We start from the raw sequence: 18,128 nt of genomic DNA on the forward strand, positions 1-18,128 counted from the left end.
ATCGCATGTGTTCGTGAGGCCGTAAAAGGGAATTAACTGGAGTTGCAGAGGGGACCATGAAGGTCAGTGACCCCTGTAGAAACTGAAGTCAAGTTACCTTAGAGTGAGGTGGTCTGCTCTTTTCTCTTTAATGCTGAACAGAACTGCAACCTCCCTTTGAAGCTGTCACTTCAATTCCATTTAAATTAATAAAATATAATTCATTTGAATAGGATTCAAAGTGATTTGATTCAACTCAATCAAATGCTGTTCAGTGGAATCTGTCCGTGATTGAAATCTATTAAGTTCAATTCAATAATATAAATTTAAATGTTATGCAGTGAAATTAATTTTTAATTAATTAACATTTCAGTTCAGCTCCATTTTGATCTCAACTTCAAATCCACATTTCTAAATTTAGTCCCTATTCAAATCAATAACATATAGTAAAATCCAGTGTAATTCTGAAGATACAACGTGAGGCTAATCAACTGCATTCATTTCTGTTCAGCCCTAATCAAATGAGTTTAGTGACATTCAATCACAGAGAGATAAAATGTTCACCTTTAGCTATGAAATTGAATGTTTATAACTTCAAAATTATGAGTTTTCCCAACTTTACATCACTTGTCTGTGGTATGAACTCCCCAGGACTTTTTTGAATTCTCTCTTTGTTTGGTCTTCATATGAACATAAAGCAACATAGAATTAAATGGTTAGGAAACAAAAGAGAATATTGTGATTTGGCTTAATAATCTGATTTCACAAAAATTAGAGGCAGCTAGACATGATAGGTTTTTTGTATCTATGAGAATGTGATCTATACATGTGATTTCCTAAATGCGTTCTTTGGAACTTCTGGTCCACACAGAGTGACCTAATAGTCTGCTAAAGTAATTTTTAATTTTATTTTTAAGGTTCTTAATCTAAGTATAAAATACAGGCATCTGGATTTAGGACTATAGTTATGAAATTACAAAATAAAAGGTTGCAATGACAAGATTATTCTGGGAAAAATAATTGGAAATTTTAAATGGATATGTTACTGCTCCTTCTGCTTTAGGTCATTTGCATTGGAAGGAAGATTCTCAGAGAATCCAAATTGATTTGCACACACAGTCTGGAATTGTTCCAGTTAGAGATGTCTATACTTCGCGTGTCTATCATCACTGCTCATAGCTTGGTATGGATTAATATAATCAGATCAGCGTGGTCAGCTGAGATTAACTGATGAAGTGGTAGAAAAATGATTTGGTGGTGCCCTGGTAAGAGTGGGAGGGAGGAGGGGTGTAGGAGATTTTTCAAAGCATGAGTCACATCTTTGTAAAAATGATCCCCCACTTTGTGCACTTCAAACAGCCAGAGTGCTGCCAACGCAACAAGATCCTCCCAGGACTGAGGGTTGTAAGGGACCCGCCAACAGGGGGCACTAGAGGGAGTTCTGTGGCAGGGTCCTGTGGCAATTGTTCCTCTTCTGTTTCCTGTGCAAAAAAGCAAAGACTCCTCTTGAGATTCTTTCACCGAATTTGAAGATGAGCAGATAGTAGTAGATATAATAAAACTCAGTTTCCTCAAATTAAATGGATATTTTTGCTTTCATTTTGGAAGCTATAAGACCCTTGTGGCATTGTTTTTAATGTCCTACAGAAGTGATAGGAATAGAACTAATTAAATGTCCCCATGACCGTACCCTGTCTTGTCATAGAATGTGCCGGATACAATTTACTTTAGCAGACTGTTAGGTTACTCTGTGTGGACCAGAAGTTCCAAAGAATACATTTAGGAAATCACAGGTATAGATCACATTTTCATATGAGGTCCCTGAGAATTTGCCGTGATGTTTCTGAAACAACTTGCTTTTGGAGAAATAACAGATCTGTTGCTTTCTTTAAACCATGAAGAGAGGTAGCTGCTTTTCTCTCTCCCTTTCTTAAGCATCCAAACCATAATAAACCCTTCATGGTAATACAACTTGATCTTAAGTGAGTCCAAACTGTGTCATGATTATATTTAACTAGATGCGTATTTGACTGTCTTGATACTGTATTCCTTACCCTGATAATTTAGCTTCTTTTAATTTAGACATGGTTTATCATTACCTAATCTTGCTATGGTGATTACACCTACTTAATAAAGCTAACAAAAATCTTCGTATTCTGAGGTTAGAGAAGTTCTTCAACTCTTGGCATTAGGTAATTAAATTATTTCTTCTCCCATCACTTCTTATTCTTTTAAAAGTTCTTTCCATTATTATTATCATCTTCAACCGCTTTTATCCAAAGCCAATTAACAGGTAAATAATGATTTGTAAAGCAAAAAGTAACACTTCATTAGCATAGCTCTGGAATAAGGCAATTTTTTGTTCAATGAAGATTGAACTTTCTCTTCCTGCTGAATATAACATATACACCAAATTAATATCGTACTTCACTAAGAGTGATTTGATTTAACCAAATTAACCAATGCTAATGACAGAACAAAAAATGCTTTTTCCCTGGAATATGTTTTGTTTATTGACATTCTTCTGTTCATGGAGGATATGGAAAGAGCTTTCCACAGCTTCTCTGTTCATACAACTTACACTCACTGTCCATAATGAAAACAGAGCAGTGTTAGATTATTTCTGCTGGTCCCAGGAAGGAATCCTAGGTGACTGAGCTGGGGTCTGAGATCTGTACTCTTTCACTGGCTATTTGAGTGGAGCAAGAGTTTCCTGCCAGACGACACACTAACTCCAGTCATGTCTGCTTTATTTCCTCCCTTCCACTAGTTATATTAGTATCCCCAAGTTTCAAAAAAACCTGATAGTAACCAGGATTTCCTTTCAGAAAAAGAATTAGTGTTAGGTCACCTTGAAAAGATGCAGTACAATGCATATATGTGATAACGAATTAAACCATGTTTCTATATCAGGGAGTCCAGTTGTGGCCTGGAAGTCCTCCGAGGCCTTGGCAAGCCAGTGTGGCACTGTCCACCTTTGTCCTCTTCCTATAACATGACTAGAAATAGAATCAGTGGGGACCCAGTGCAGCTTACAGGCCAAATGACCTGGCTCAGGTTTTATAGGTTCAATAAATGGGATTTTTAAACATTTGACTACATCAAAAGAAAACAAGAATTTATTATTGTCATGCTTTCAGTATTGGAAAGCATCAGATGCTGGATGCTTTGCTCATTTGCATGAGAGAAAGATAAGGGAAAAACAAAATAATTTTAATATGAAAAGCAAACACAGCACCCCTATATTCTGGCACAAGGCAAATCAAATAAACTTGCCAACTTTAAAAAGGCCCTTACTTTATTGCAAGATTTGCTTGTAAGTTGTGTCTGCTCATATGATAACTCACTGAGTGCAAGACTTTTCCTCATCTTTATTTCTGAGACAGACACTAGCACAGGTTCACCTTCTTGGCACAAGATAGACAGAAGTCAGGGTTTCAGAGTGGACCTTTACCTCCAGAGATGCTTCTTTCTCTGTAACAAGTATTGAAATTTCCCTCTCTACTGTTTTCCAGTAGAGACCTTGTCAAGGGAAAAATAGCAACTTTTCCAAATTAAATCAACACAACTGGGAAAATCTAGAAATTTCTATGAAGGAGGAAACTACCCAGACACCTCCTTTTGAAGTTCAGAGCATTTGCTCATTCATTACATCAAACCTGAACTTTAGAGTCACTACCTAGTTTCATGACTTTAAATTGCCCACCTTTAAACAAAAAAGTTCTGAAGGAAACTGTTGGCAAATCCAATAAACTTGCCAACTTTAAAAAGGCCCTTACTTTATTGCAAGATTTGCTTGTAAGTTGTGTCTGCTTATACGATAACTCACTGAGTGCAAGACTTTTCCTCAACTTTATTTCTGAGACAGACACTAGCACAGGTTCACCTGGCTGGCGTTCTGGCTGTCCCTGCCTCCCTAATTCCATTCATTCCCAGCTTCCTGGAAGAGAAGTTGTTCTCAGGTCCTCCTTTTCTCCTCTGCCTACTGCTCTGTGACTTCTCCCCACTATTCACCTGAAACCCCTCTCAGGAGTCTTCCATGCATCCTGCCTGTCAAATTAAAGAAAAAGCTTAAATTTTCATCTTAATGAACTTATTAGAAAATCTGACACTGCTGAGCAAATTGATTTTTTAGAGATTCTGTCCTCATTTTTCCCTCCACCCTCTGACAACTTTCTGTCTTGACCTCCACTGTGGCCACCTTCCTCTCTTTCTATTCTCAAGATGCTCTTGTTAATCCTCTTCAGCCCTATTCTATGATATATATGCATATACCACATATATAGACATGTACCACATGTATACATATACCATATATATACAGATACCATATATATACATATACCACATGTATATACATGTACCATGTATATATACATATACCATATATATATATACATGTACCATATATATATACACATATACCAGCACATATTCACACTCTTGTGTATGTTTTCCATGAAGAAAATACTCTCTCCTCCCTTTGCCTATGGGCCCTCTTCTCTCTTACATCCTTATCCACCTGGTTAAAATCCACTCAACCTTGAAGACAGCCCAAATACTTCACCTCCTCTGAGAACACATCCTTCATGCCCTCCTTCTCCTCACTCACTGTCCTCTTTGTTCGTCATATTAAACTGTATTCTCAAGCTGTGTCTTTTGCCTCCATTCTGAGTTTACTATAATATATGATGCATGATAGAAACTCAATGGATTTTTGATGATTAAATGCATGAATAAATGAGTGAATACTGGGCCAAATGATAAAGGAAAGAATGTACAATGTTTTGAGACATAATGTCTGGTTTGGTAGCAAATCTGTATGATAGAAAAAAAATCACCCTTTTCTAGACCTATTTTTTTAACCTGTAAAATAAAGAGATTGTATCAAGACAATGAAAGTCCACATTTAGCTCTAACATTCTATGATCTCCACAGTTATCATTTCATAGAAAATCATGGCTAGTCATGAGTTTAGTTGAATATTCCAAAATCAATGCCTGGTCCCTATTTCTTCATTGTGGACACAGCCCATCTGGGCAGCAATTTACAGACAGGCTCCTAGATTACAGAAGCTTGCATGTAAGCCTGTTTTTTAAAGAAAGAGGTACATCTCCTGGTGGGAAAATGAGGCTGGCCATTCCTTCTAACATGTTTATTAAATATTCCTAATATTGAAATGAACCTTTATGAGGGTTAAGTGAGGTTCAGACTCTCAGGATGCTGCCGCTAGGGAACCTGGGTGTGAGGGTGACACTAGAATGACTTAGTCTTGTTCCCACCTCAATATGCCTTTCCCCTCTCTCATAGATGGCAGTCCTTACACCTGGTGGGTTGGCAAAGCCAATGAGAAGCACTACTACTGGGGAGGCTCTGGACCTGGAATTCAGAAATGTGCCTGTGGCATCGAGCGCAACTGCACCGACCCCAAGTACTACTGCAACTGTGACGCGGATTACAAGCAGTGGTGAGTTGGAGGGGGGGGCACCCACCCAATGTGCCTGTAGGTCAGAACAACTAGAAGGGAAAGTTTGAAAAGTGCTGAAATAATAAGATAATAGTTTAGAAAAGGTTAGAACTACCCCAGTTGACAAATGTCAGGAATATTCTGAAAAATATAAAAGCAGAAAGAGGTTGGTACGGCAAGGGTATGCATTTAGAAATAGACCGACGGGTAATTGATGTGTTCATATTTAATTCAGAGAGGAAAATAATGAGCCATGTAGTAAACAGTGATTTGCATCGTAAAGTGTGCTTCATAACAATAGAGGGGAAGGCTGCTAGCCCTAGCCGGAGCCTGTGCCACGTGTGAGCGCAGCCACCGTCAACAGACTCCTGAGGGGACCCCACCCACCTCCTGCAATGTTTGCTTTGAGTAGCTGGACAAGAAGGACAAAGAGACTGGGGGACGGGAGGACAAAAGGAAAAAATAGTTATTTGCTTTTGTGCTCAGCAGCAGTGCTTACCTGTCTGCTTTTCTTTCATGCTTTGAACTCTTTATAGCTCTGATACAAATCAATTCATGAAAGATCTATTTGGGCTTCCTTTCATCTCTCTACTGGCTTTTGTCCTGCTTCATGGTGACTGGCTGGGCCAGTGTCAGTAATAGATAAAGATAAAATCAGCTGTCATTCCGTGTGCAAGGGAGGCCCCAGAATAGAGGTGCAAGAACATAACGCAAGAGTGGTTCTTCCCCGAAGCGAAGACTCCCGCCCCTGCGCTGGCAATTTCAGCACCATGGAGAGGTGCTCGGTGCGCGTTCCTGCCACTGGGCGGCAGCAGAGAGCAGCACCCCGAATTCCCGGGGGTGACCAGCCCACCAGCCTGCCTCCTGTGTGTCTGCTTTACACTGTTAAAAGGAATTTACATGCTCAGCGAAATAAGCCAGAAAGAAAAAGAAAAATACCGGATGGTCTCACTCATGGCAGAAATCTAGAAAACTTAAATAAGGGACCAGGAAAATGAATAACTATAAGAAAGTGAAAATCAAAATCAACAAAAAACTATGAACCAGAGACACTCTATGGGGGGTGGGGGGCGGGAGGGGAGGGATTGGGGTTGCAATTGTATGGGGAATATAAAATATAAATATAAAATATAAAATATAAAAATAAAATTTATTATTAAAAAAAAAGGAATTTACAAGACAAGCTCATTCTGCCAGCTAACTGAAAACTAATTCTGAATGTCAAGTTACGTGATTTTCAGGGAGAATGTCCCTTCTCTTCCAAAAGCCATTTTTCTTTTAGCAAATGAAATGAGTCACCAAAGCTGTATATTTCAGTGGCTTAGAATTTCTGTGGGTGCATCAATAGGAATCATTATCCTTTAATTGTGGTTTATGGTACAAAGAAAATCATGTCATGCAATTTTTTATTTCGTTTGTTTAGAAGACGTCTCTCCAGGTACACACACATGTACATGCTATAAAAAGATTGGGAAGCCAGGAGAATGTCAATATTGGTTGAACTCACAGTACTGGGAATAAAAGGGTGACTAACAGGACCGAGAATCTCTGCCCTGACTCATGCTCTCGTTGTCACTGCTGCGGGTGTGTGCCCTGAAGCAGGTCCCATACATTCTCTCAGATGATGTCTGTTTGGCATGGGCTCACAGACCTTTTGGGAAGCATCTCCCACACGGTCCATCATCCCGCCCACCTGGCAAGCTCAGCTGCTTCTGTCCTCCCACAGAGAGAGCTGAGGTGCTCATGAAAAGGGAAATGTCGTGCAGGCAGCCACGCGAGCTTTCACCTTGTCAGATATGCTCGGGGCTCGGGGCTCGGGGCACAATGTCAGAAGAACATGCTGTCTGTCCCATGGAGCTCAACAACTCGTGGAGGACAAAGCTAGCAAATAATGTGATAAGTCAGTGCTCTGTGGAGACGCGCACAGGGCGCTGCAAAACCAGTGGAAGGTGAGGTCAGTCTGGCTGAGGAGTGGACAGAGGACTGGGAGCATCTCACAGGCGAGGGGCACTGGAAGGAGACGCCTGGCCATGTGGGGCGCTCTGCCCCTTGCCAGCCTGTCTGGGCGAAGCCTGAGTAAGCTCAGCGAGTTTGGGAAACATCAGTGCAGTGGGTTTGGAATGTGATGCAGAGAAGAGGGAAGGAACGCCATGAGGCGAAGCGCGTAAGTGGTAGGACATTAGAGGCTCCGTTCTTGAGCAGACGGTAGGAGTTCACGTTCCCTGGCAGCGAGCCCCGGGGAGGGAGGCCTGATGGGGGCAGGAGGGAAGGAAGAGTGTGTCCCAAGAATCCCTGAAGGACACTCAGGGCAAGGCCACAGAGAGGAGAGGATGTTTGGGAGCTGTGTGGGGAGTGGTGTCTGTGGGCCGTGACAGGCCTGGCTGTGAGCGCAGAGGGGAGCAGCAGGCTCCCCACTGGGCCCGGAGAGGTGGAGTCAAAGTGAGGCCATTTGTTAGGTTAAGCAGTGACAGTTGGAGGGCTGGATGATGAGCTCGGCTTTATTCAGTCTGAGCATCACGTCTAAGCCCAGAGGACCACCGTAAGTGGGGCTACTGTATGAAATATAGATTTCGGAGAAATGTATCTGCATCTGAAACCATTTCCGAGAACATACCTGAAGTCAGATCACAGGTTGGATTTATGGCAGGCAGGCCTGCTCAGCCACACTCACAGACACACCCCCCGGCAATGTTCTGATTGGATCCTAACTTGTTGCAGTTGCTCAGGGCCTCGCACACAGCTGGGGTCTCCATCCCGCTGGCTGAGCCACTGATAAGGCCTCTTTGCCCTTTGGCTTCTGTAAAATCTGTCTAATGCCTCATAAAAGAGGCACTGTATTTTGAGCCAACCAAAAAGTATAATGAATATGTTTATCATACATAGCTATTAAAATGATCTTCCTTACCTAGCACAAGAAAGCAAGCTTAGCTTTCAGTGAAGTCTAATTGGTCTTTAAATTCACCAGCACCTGGCACAGACGTGTCATATGGATGCTTTCAGTGTTTCAGAGTGAACAGGTTTGTTTCTAGAGGTGGGTTCCAGCCCCCTGAGGAACAGTGAAGAAAGAGCTAAGCTTGAGCCAGGAGAGCTCAGGGCCAAGCAGATCCAGAGGCGGCTTTCAACTCCTCTGAAACAGACTTGTTGTCTGTATAATAAAAACAAATCTTGCCTGGCAGACTGGTGTGAGAATTAAGTAGAATATAGAACATGAAAATATTCTGTAAATCATACAGTTGCTATCTGCAATTCTTTTTTTTAAAGATTTATTTATTTTTATTTATGCATTCAAGAATTGGGGTGCAGGCCAGAGATGGGGGGCTGAGAGGATTCACCAGAGACAGAGTGGGGAGCAGAACAGGCAGATCGACTGAAATATATTCAGGGGAGCAGCGGGGAGACAGGAGAGGTCTGCTGCGCCATGTGGGTATCTCCCTGGTCGGGGATCCAACTTGTGCTGCAGAGGCTGCGGACAGCTTCATAGGTTGTGTCTTAACCCCTTGCGCCACCAGGGAGGCCCTATTTGCAATTCTTAATTATGCACATCTCTTTGAAACTCTTAAAGAATCATAACAAATGAAAACCAACTGGAAAGTGGGTTCCTTCCCGCTCTGGACCTGCTGTGTCGTGGCTTCCAGTCACACTCCGGGCACCACGAGGCGGTGTTGTGGAATAGACTGTATTGGAGAGACTTACAAATAAGGGTACCAGCCCTGTCAACCCTTAAAAAGAGAAGCCAGACCCAGCTGCTGTGCTGAATACATCAGGGTGTTGTCCCAAGAAAGCCCCTGCTCTTACACTTCCCACAAGGCACAAATGAGAGGGACATTGTCAGTGGGGGGAAATAAAATCCTTCAGGCACCGGGTGGTCTGGGCCCAGGCGGCAGCTGTCTACACTCGCTGTCTGCGAGACGGTTTTCCCTGTAAACCAGAGGAAACCGAGGTCCCAGCTTAGGAAGTGGCCCGTGGGGCAGCCTCGCCAGTGGGAGAAGGGAGCGCCCCTCCCCGCTGGGTCACGTCCCGGGGCGCCTGAGCATGCACCCCCAGGGGCACGCACGGGATCCTTTTTGTCTACTGCAGAGAGGAGCTGAGAGATTCGGAAAAAGGAAAATCCACGCGTACATCCATGGGTTCACTATGTGAAAAGCATTTGTTGTGACATAAAAGTGAAAATAAAGCTTCTGCCTACTCTTAGGTTTTCAGACTCTGTGTCCCCTTAAGGAAGTTGGTCCTCCCAATAATCTTACCTCAGCCAGAGTGAATTGTTTGCTTAAAATAGACCAAGACAAACATGAGGGCTAAGCTCTCCTAGGCCGATCCCTGCATCCGTGGCCTAAGTCGGGGCAGTTGACTTCTCCAAGTTCTCGTCTCTGCAAAACAGAGAGTGATGGCACTTCCCGACTCGTGAAGATCTTGGGAAAGTGCTGTCATAAGTGAATGTTTAAAATGACAGTTAGGCAGGTTGTTTTTATTAGTATTTGGGGTTGATTAAACTCTAACAGGAGTGGCTACAAATTTCTTGAAATTATAGATGCATAAATTGGGATCTAGGAAAATTTAAATTATTTTCCAAAAATTGCACTGGAAATGAGCAGCCAAAACGAAGGCTCATATTTCCAAAGCTCCAGTCTAGCGCCTTTTGTTTTATTTTGTTTTATTTTCTAGAATGTCATGATCAACAGAGACTATGTTTTTTTAATCTTCTCAACGCTTTATAAATTGAAAGCTTTAACTAGTTCCATGTAAGTTTTAAATTTAAAGCTTCAACAATAAACCACATGTCATACGCTGCTTTTTAAAGAACTCTAAAACTTAGATTGAGCATTTATTCTTATTTACTATAGTAAAATACAGAAAAAATGGAGCAGCGATAAATGAGATTGTAGCTCAGAGTGTGATTGGGTCTTGCGGCAAAGCAGCCAGGGCCTGGGAGAACTATAACCATCTCAATAATTGCCTGATTATCTATGCTGTGAGAAGTTTTGCACAGTTATTTCTGAGATTGAATGTAATTTAACATTTATGATTTACTATTCACAGCAATAGTAAATATTCCCACCTACGGTGCCAGAATCCTAATTAAGCGAGCCTTGGTCTCAGCTAAGTGCCCACCACCGGGTAATTCCTGGTCTCTTACAGCCTCGCTCAATGAGCTAAATCATCGCATCTGAAATTAGCAATTCTAAAACAGAATTACCAGTGAAGATGGGCCTTCTGCTGCTCGAGTGCCCTTCTCTCACGGTACTTGTGGAGTGTCTGGACATTTGTGTCTGGGCCAGTGTGTGCACATCCGTGGGGGGCATAAGCAAGGCAAAGCCCCATTAGCACAGTCTTTGGGGTCCAGTGAGTAAACAGGCCCCACCTCCATGCCAGAAAGGCTGACCCAACACCAGCCCATGGTGTCCGGTTCCACCAAGCCCAGCCCAGGCCCTCCCTGAAGTCCTAGAAGATGAGCTTTTGCTTCTCAGGCTGACTGGCTGTGCAAACATGAATTCCCTTCAGGAGTAGATTCCTGATTCCAGCCACACGGGACTGTGTCCGTCACCACGGCCGTCAGTGTGGCCAGTTCTGGGTACCTGGGTCCCTTGTCCCAGGTTCTGTTTTCCACGACACCTCCTGTGGACAGCAGCCCCGCCCAGCATGTGCAGTGCGGACCCTCACCTAGTTCCACATCATAATCTCCCCCGCAAGGGGAGGAGATGTCAAGGAATTCCCTCTCTAAAAGGCAATTTGGAGAAATTACTGTCAAAATTTTAACACATATTCTTTGACTGAACCCTCACTGATGGTGTTTACTGCCTTCAATGAATACAGATGAATGCAAATACCGAGGTTTTATTTTCGTTTTTTTCTTTTTTGTAGCAGTCAAACAAAACAAGTCCAAATAGAAATCCCATTTGTAGAGTTCTAGGCAGTGATGCTGTCAATAGTTGAAGAAATGTAGTAGATATAGAGAACTTGCCTAGAGATGGCCAAGGAGAAATTGCTGAAAGCAAGTTGAGAAGTAGGCATGATGTGAGTCTGATTATTATAACAGGTGTGTGGAGCCATATCTCTTAAATGTGCATAGCAGTTTCTAGAACATGTGTAAAACAAGCTGTCCATAAGGGTTCACCCAGCAGACAAAAGATGCAGAATCCCACGGAAGACTGGCCTTCATCCCTGTCTGCACCTTGTTTACCCTTTGACTATTTTTGCCACAATCCTATTTAATCTGTCTGATTAAAATCTTTTAAGTAGTTTCAGAAATTAAAGACATAGGAACCTTCTCCAGTATTCTGTTACATAACAAAGCAATATCAAACTGTTCTCTGAAGAAAACTCAGATAGAAGAGTAAATTTAACCACAACTAGAAAGTCCCCTTGTTCTCAATTCTGCCAGCCCCATTGTTGGGATGAACTTCTAGAACAGGAGGATTCTTTCTCCCACATAGCACAGTGAAACTGAGGGCATCCAGGCCATGAGCCTTAATGGTCACATGCACAATACAAGGTGCTTTCATTGGTCTGAATTCTGTGAAACTCACATTTGTCCTTTTAGTCTCTGAGTCCTGCTTGGGAGAGCAAGTCCTTCGTGTCCCCACACTCAGCTCTCGGTACTCAACTCTCAGCGGTCTTATTCGTGTGTGTTACAGGGATGTGATATTATAAGGAGAGCTGTTACCGGTTATGAGTAATACCCTTTTGGCTGCTAAACTGACCAAAACAATAGTCGATATGCAAATGTGTGTGTGTGTGTGTTTGTGTGTAAAATAAAATATCAAAATGGTAGCCTTTGATGTTTCCTTTCTAGGTATGTGAATGATGCCCCCTTTTTTTAAAATAAATTTTATTTTTATATTCCCCATACAATTGCAACCCCCTTATTTTGACCCCAATCCCTCCCCTCCCCGCCCCCCACCCCCCATAGAGTGTCTCTGGTTCATAGTTTTTTGTTGATTTTGATTTTCACTTTCTTATAGTTATTCATTTTCCTGGTCCCTTATTTAAGTTTTCTAGATTCCTGCTATGAGTGAGACCATCCGGTATTTTTCTTTTTCTTTCTGGCTTATTTCGCTGAGCATGATCCCTTCCAGCGCCATCCATGTTGCTGCAAATGGCATGAGTTTATCTTTTTTGATTGCTGAGTAATATTCTATGGTGTATATGGACCACATCTTCTTGATCCAGTCATCTATTTTTGGGCATTTGGGTTGTTTCCAAAGCTTAGCTATTGTAATCAGTGCTGCTATAAACATAGGGGTGCAGGTGCTCTTTGGAATGGATGTTTCTGTGTCCTTTGGGTAAATACCTAGGAGTGGAATTGCTGGATCCTATGGAAGCTCTATGTTTAGTAGGTCCAGAAATCTCCACACAGCTCTCCATAGTGGTTGGACCAGTTTGCACTCCCACCAACAGTGCAGGAGAGTTCCTTTTTCTCCACACCCTCGCCAACATTTGTTGTTGCTAGTTTTTTTAATATGTGCCATTCTCACTGGTGTGAGATGGTATCTCATGGTAGTTTTGATTTACATTTCCCTGATGACAAGTGATGTTGAACATTTTTTCATATGCCTGTTGGCCATTTGCATTTCCTCTTCAGAGAAGTTTCTTTTTAGCTCTTCTGCCCATTTTTTGACTGGATTATTTTCTTTGTTGTTGTTGAGTCTCATCAGCTCTTTGGAGATTTTTGTGGATGCCCTTTTGATCTAATGAAGACCATTAGCTTCATTAGGTTGTTTCGACAAAAGTAATAAAAAGGTAGCTCTTTATTTTAGTCCCATTTAGTCCTCAAACCTGTGTTTCAGTCTCTGCTGTGCCAGTGCAAATTCCAAGGAGCTTTTACAGCCCCATGTCTTTTATTTCTTGTACTTACTGGACTGAAATTTACAGGTCAGATTTCGTCTAAGCAGGATGTTCCTGCAAAGTCTAGCTCATTTAAAGAACACTTTCCTCTCAGGGGTCAGGGCTAAGGTGCACAGGCCAGTGCTGCTGTTCTCTTTCATCAGGAATTCACCTTGGGGTGCAGAATAGGACTATTAGCCAGGCTCAGCTAAGTGGGTGCTGGATGCATCAAAACACAGAGCCGCCCTGTGAGTTAAAAGACCTCTTGGCAACAGGAGTAGGAAAATGTCTCTCCTGGTTTCCAGAGGAAGCATAAAAATGATATATTATATTCTGTCTCAGGGATACTTTAGTGCCAACTTGCTGGGCACGGCAGAGAGTCCCCTGTCACCTCTGGATTGTATCATGACAGAAAGGTAATTGGGCACCGGAGGAGATGTCAGCAAAGTGTCAATATGGTTTGACCACTGCCCCTAAATAATATTGATGACAGGGAAGGGAGCGGGATTAATCAGGTGTGAGCCTGTCAAATGTTCAGAGCATGCTGTGGATTCCCAAGATAGATAAACCTACCAACAGAATGCTAAATGGGCTTGAACAGAATAGATTACTTAGTAATCTTGAGAGAAACAGAGCTAAGCTCCAAACAAGCATTATGAGCAAACACAGTTCATTTCCCATAGGCATTTCTCTCCCCAAGATGTGTTAAAAAGGAGATCTATTACATATTTTTTGGGGGGGAGAATGCATCCACCCCAAAAGTCAATCATGAAAAAAGTGTCAAATTAAATGGCATATCTTTAAATCTAAAGTAAAGAGCTAATGCAGCAATTTTGAGGTATGTCGCAACTGTGGGTACCTGGGATGCCACAACGATGCAGGCCTGCTCGGAGCACACATCTCACTGAAAGTTCAAATCCATGACACTGAAATCCATCATCCCCTGCTTCCCATGCCAGGCATTTCCCCTGGGCCTTTCACAAATACTGGACTGTCTTTCAACACAGCTTTCCCCTTAATTCTGTTGGAGAAAAAGCCCAAAAGAAGTTTCGTGATAATATGTATGCCTCCGGTGTGCACGGGAGAGACTCAGTAGCTCCAACTCACCCACATGGCTTCAGAAACCATGTTACACAGTTTAGACAGGGGACTTGGAGGGCGAAGAGGAGAAAGGAAGCCAGTTAGGGGGTTACCAGGGAAGACACAGTAGATGGAAGTAAGCAGATTAAGTTCCTCCTTCTCCATTGAAGAGAGATCAGGCGACGAGGTCTTCCAGTGCATACCCTGACACAAGTTCACTTGTAAATATTTTCTTCAAAAGCAACCTCTACTCTCCACTCAACCTTCAGGGCCCCTTCCATGAAATCAACCTTCTGTCAGAGGCATATTTTGATATAGCTGATTTTTGCTCCCCTACATTTTTAAACTTCAGATCTGAACAGTTTTGCAACAACCTTCCATAATAATTCCCAACTTTGAAACCCCCCATACACATTCTATATACCTTTACAACTATGGTTACTACTGTCTGTAATCATATTGATTAGAATTACTAGGAAATATTAAAAATTAATGATCAGTCCTGCCTCAGACTAATTAAAATAAAAATCTCTGGGGATCAGACCAGGTCTGGCCATTCTGGATTTTGCACATTCTGGAGGTTCCAAGTGTATAAACAGGGTTGAAAGCCACTGATTAAGTATAAGGTTGAGCTGCATATAATAAAAAATAAGTAAATGTGTCTTAAGATGAAAATTTATGTATTTTTTAAATAAAACAAGCACATGTTCCTTCCAACAATCTGCTTTAGCATTCTTAGAGTTTGACCACATCCTCGGGATCCTGAAAGGCTTCTAGCGCTCCAGCCATCACATTCGTATTCCAGGTGGGAACTAGAGAAGGGGGGAACTAAAGCATGACTTTTCCCTCTGAGAATGAGTTTATATATTACTTTTATTTATATTTCTTTAGCTGGAATTTAGTTATAATGTTAACAGTTAGGCTGAGGGGGACCCCAGAACCCCCAAACTTGCATACTCAAAAGGGGTCCCGCGCCATCCATGCACACAAAGACAAAGCAAGTCAGTGTAAAAGAATTTTGATAGGATCGTGTGCATAGAGAGTAAAAAGGATAATAGTTTCCCAATACAGCACCCCGAATTACCCATCCCCTCATGATTAAGTGTCCAGCCAAGTAGGGTTGAACCAAAACAGGGCCACTGAGTCCCAAAAGCTCGCCACAAGTCCGAGGCAACTTCCAGCAGGGACACAGGAAAGGGGAAGAAAGGCCAGGCAAGTCTGAGACAAAAGGAGCAAAATCAAAAAGTACAAGTCAAGATAACAGCAGCCATTGCCAGCCCCCCCATCCATGTGCCTCTCACCCACATGTCTCCTTGTGTGTGCCCCAAGCCCCTGGTGCAAGCCCAGAGCCAGGAAGTAAATGGGCCCCTTCTCCATGTCTCCTTCCTGTGTGCCTCTCCGCAAGTGCTTCCCTGCGCCCATCCCCTTCGTGTCTCTTCTGTGTGTCTCCTTCAGGTGTCCTATGTGGCCACCTGGCTGCTCAGCTCTGCCCCATTAGGTGGGGCAGGGAGATCGAACCCCCCTTTCTGTGGAGACGCCTCTCATCATCAGGTCACTCTGTAAAAGTGACTGGGTATGTGGCCTTTTGTTGGGCATGAACGTGTCTTACTAAAAGCAAAGGTTCTATTACTGAAGGAGAAGGGACAGGGTGGTTAGGAGGGAAGGACCAGAACAGCCTCTGTCCAGTGCTCATTCTTCGCAAGGACGGGACGAGCGTCCTGTTACCCCATGCACTGTGATACCCAAGCCTGGCGGAGTCTCAGCAACCCCGTTGCAGCTCTGCTGCGTTTGTGTCCCAGATGAAGTGTGACAGCTGGAATATTGCAGCAAGTGTTCGCTCTGCATCAGGCTCAGGGCTGCAGGCTGGGAGATACGGGCTCCAGGAGCGCTGCAGCACTCACTCATTTATGTGTCATGGGTGGGGCTAGGTCTGCTGTACGCAGATGAGGTTTTCCGTCAGCACAGTTCTGAGTGGTGGGAAGTTTGCAACGTGGTGATGGATCAGATTTCAGTTCTGAGCCTGGTGTGTCCATGGCCATCCTGTTCCTCTCCCTGCAGGAGCCCTGGCAGGCCCCTACCACGCCGGGCACCTGCACATGCCTGGGACCAGACCCTATGCAGCCTCTGCCCCACGCTCCTAATGTCTCCACGTTTTCCTTTTGTACTTTATCAACTGGCACCTTGTTACCTTCATGATTAAATCCAAATTCCTTCAGTTTACTGTTCAGAAAGCTCCTATTCCTCTCCTCATCTTACCTTCTCAGCTTTACCTCACTGGACATTGTGACCATCCTGGGAGTAGATGCCTTTTCTCATTCTGGCTCTTTCTACCTGCGCCTGAAGTAGCCCAGCATGTCAGTACATCCCATCCTTCTCCCCCTGGAGAGTCACTTCGCCACTTCTTTCTTGAAATTTCTCCATCATTGCTCACGCCCTCCATGTCTAGTGAAATCTCATTCATTTAAAGCTTGTTGCCCTGGGATGCCAAGGCAAAACACATGGAATGTTAGTTTGTGTCTTACCTGGGATTTTGTGCCTAGTATCTGTCTTCTGTCTCGAACTGGAGCTTCCACGGGACCATTCCTGAGCTCTGTCTCCTCCACAGGTACAGAGATCAGGTGATCAGGAATTTGAGGAGAAAAATCAGCTTTATTTTCAAATGGATTGACAAGGGGTAGGAGATGAACTCAAATCTACCTCCTGGAGGACGAGAGGGAATGGACTTATGTAGGTTTCCAGGACCAGGACTGAGGACAAAAGGAGTTAAATTTTATTAGCTGAAAAAGCGATAAAGAAAAACACATGGCTGACGGCGACTGGCTGGTCCTGGGGCACTTCATAGATGAGGAAACGTGAGGAGCTTTTCTTCAGGTAATTGGAGTGGCGAGTGTCTGCTGGTGCCCCACCTGGGCGCCCCTCCTCTGCGCCCACCGTCTCCCAGCCCCAGCCGGTCCTGGAGCTCGGCTCCAGCCTTCACTGACTCGGTAGCATCCAGTGTCAGAAAAAAAGTTTAGATAAGTTTTGTTTTCTCCTCTTGTACCTTAGAGCCTGATTTAGCCAGCCACGCTCCGTTTCAAGGGCAAACACCAAGCCCCATTTGCTTCCGCACGTCCCTTTTGCCTGTCACTTAGCATCAACACAGTAGTTACTCGTCGTGTGGCTTGAACTTGTACTGGAGATTTTAGATTTTTTTTTTTTTTTAGTGTTTGTCAACTTTGTCATGAATCAAAAATACAGAGCTAGACCTAAACTGTGGTCCTGGTCGGTGTTTTTACTACAGCATAAACTGGAAAGACACTTGGTACTAATATAGCCAGAGTACGTACTGTAGACGGCATAGGTTGATTTTTTTCTTGGAACCATGCTCATGGCGTTGGGGTCATTTAATGCCTGGCATTCACATGAAATTGCTTACTCTTTATGCAGGAAGATAAATGATTGGGCTGGAAATACAGGTTGTTCGGAAAATTCTAGATGAGCGTGGGTGACCGTTCTTCTGGCCTGTCTTCTCAGCCCCAAAAAGGGTGCACCTTGGCAGGCGGCACGGGATTTGCTTCATCCCCAGAACCTGCGAATGTGCTTCTCTAAGTGGCAGAAGAGGCTGTGCAGATGTGACTACGGGTAACAATGCTTTAAATGACAGAGTACCCTGGAGAATCAGGGTGTCCAGTCTAATCAAGAGACTTTAAAATCAGAACCTTCCTGCTGCGTGTGGTCAGAAAGAAGTGTGTGCAGGGGGAGAAGGGCTTGGGGGAGAAGGCCTTGGGGGTGTTACTGCTGT

At 43.4% G+C, this 18,128-nt stretch overlaps 1 protein-coding gene across 1 annotated transcript in view; it reads left to right on the forward strand.

The window, feature by feature from the left end:
- Positions 1-18,128, forward strand: part of CNTNAP2 (contactin associated protein 2) — a 1,162,155-nt gene that overhangs the window by 846,082 nt on the left and 297,945 nt on the right. The window contains exon 14 of the mRNA XM_037515219.2: positions 5,290-5,446. Within this exon, the coding sequence (XP_037371116.2) occupies positions 5,290-5,446 (157 nt within the window). The remainder of the gene's footprint in view (positions 1-5,289; positions 5,447-18,128) is intronic.

Source organism: Talpa occidentalis, unplaced genomic scaffold (genome assembly GCF_014898055.3).
Source record: "Talpa occidentalis isolate TD23 unplaced genomic scaffold, MPIMG_talOcc4v2.1, whole genome shotgun sequence".
Taxonomy (NCBI): Eukaryota; Metazoa; Chordata; class Mammalia; order Eulipotyphla; family Talpidae; genus Talpa; species Talpa occidentalis.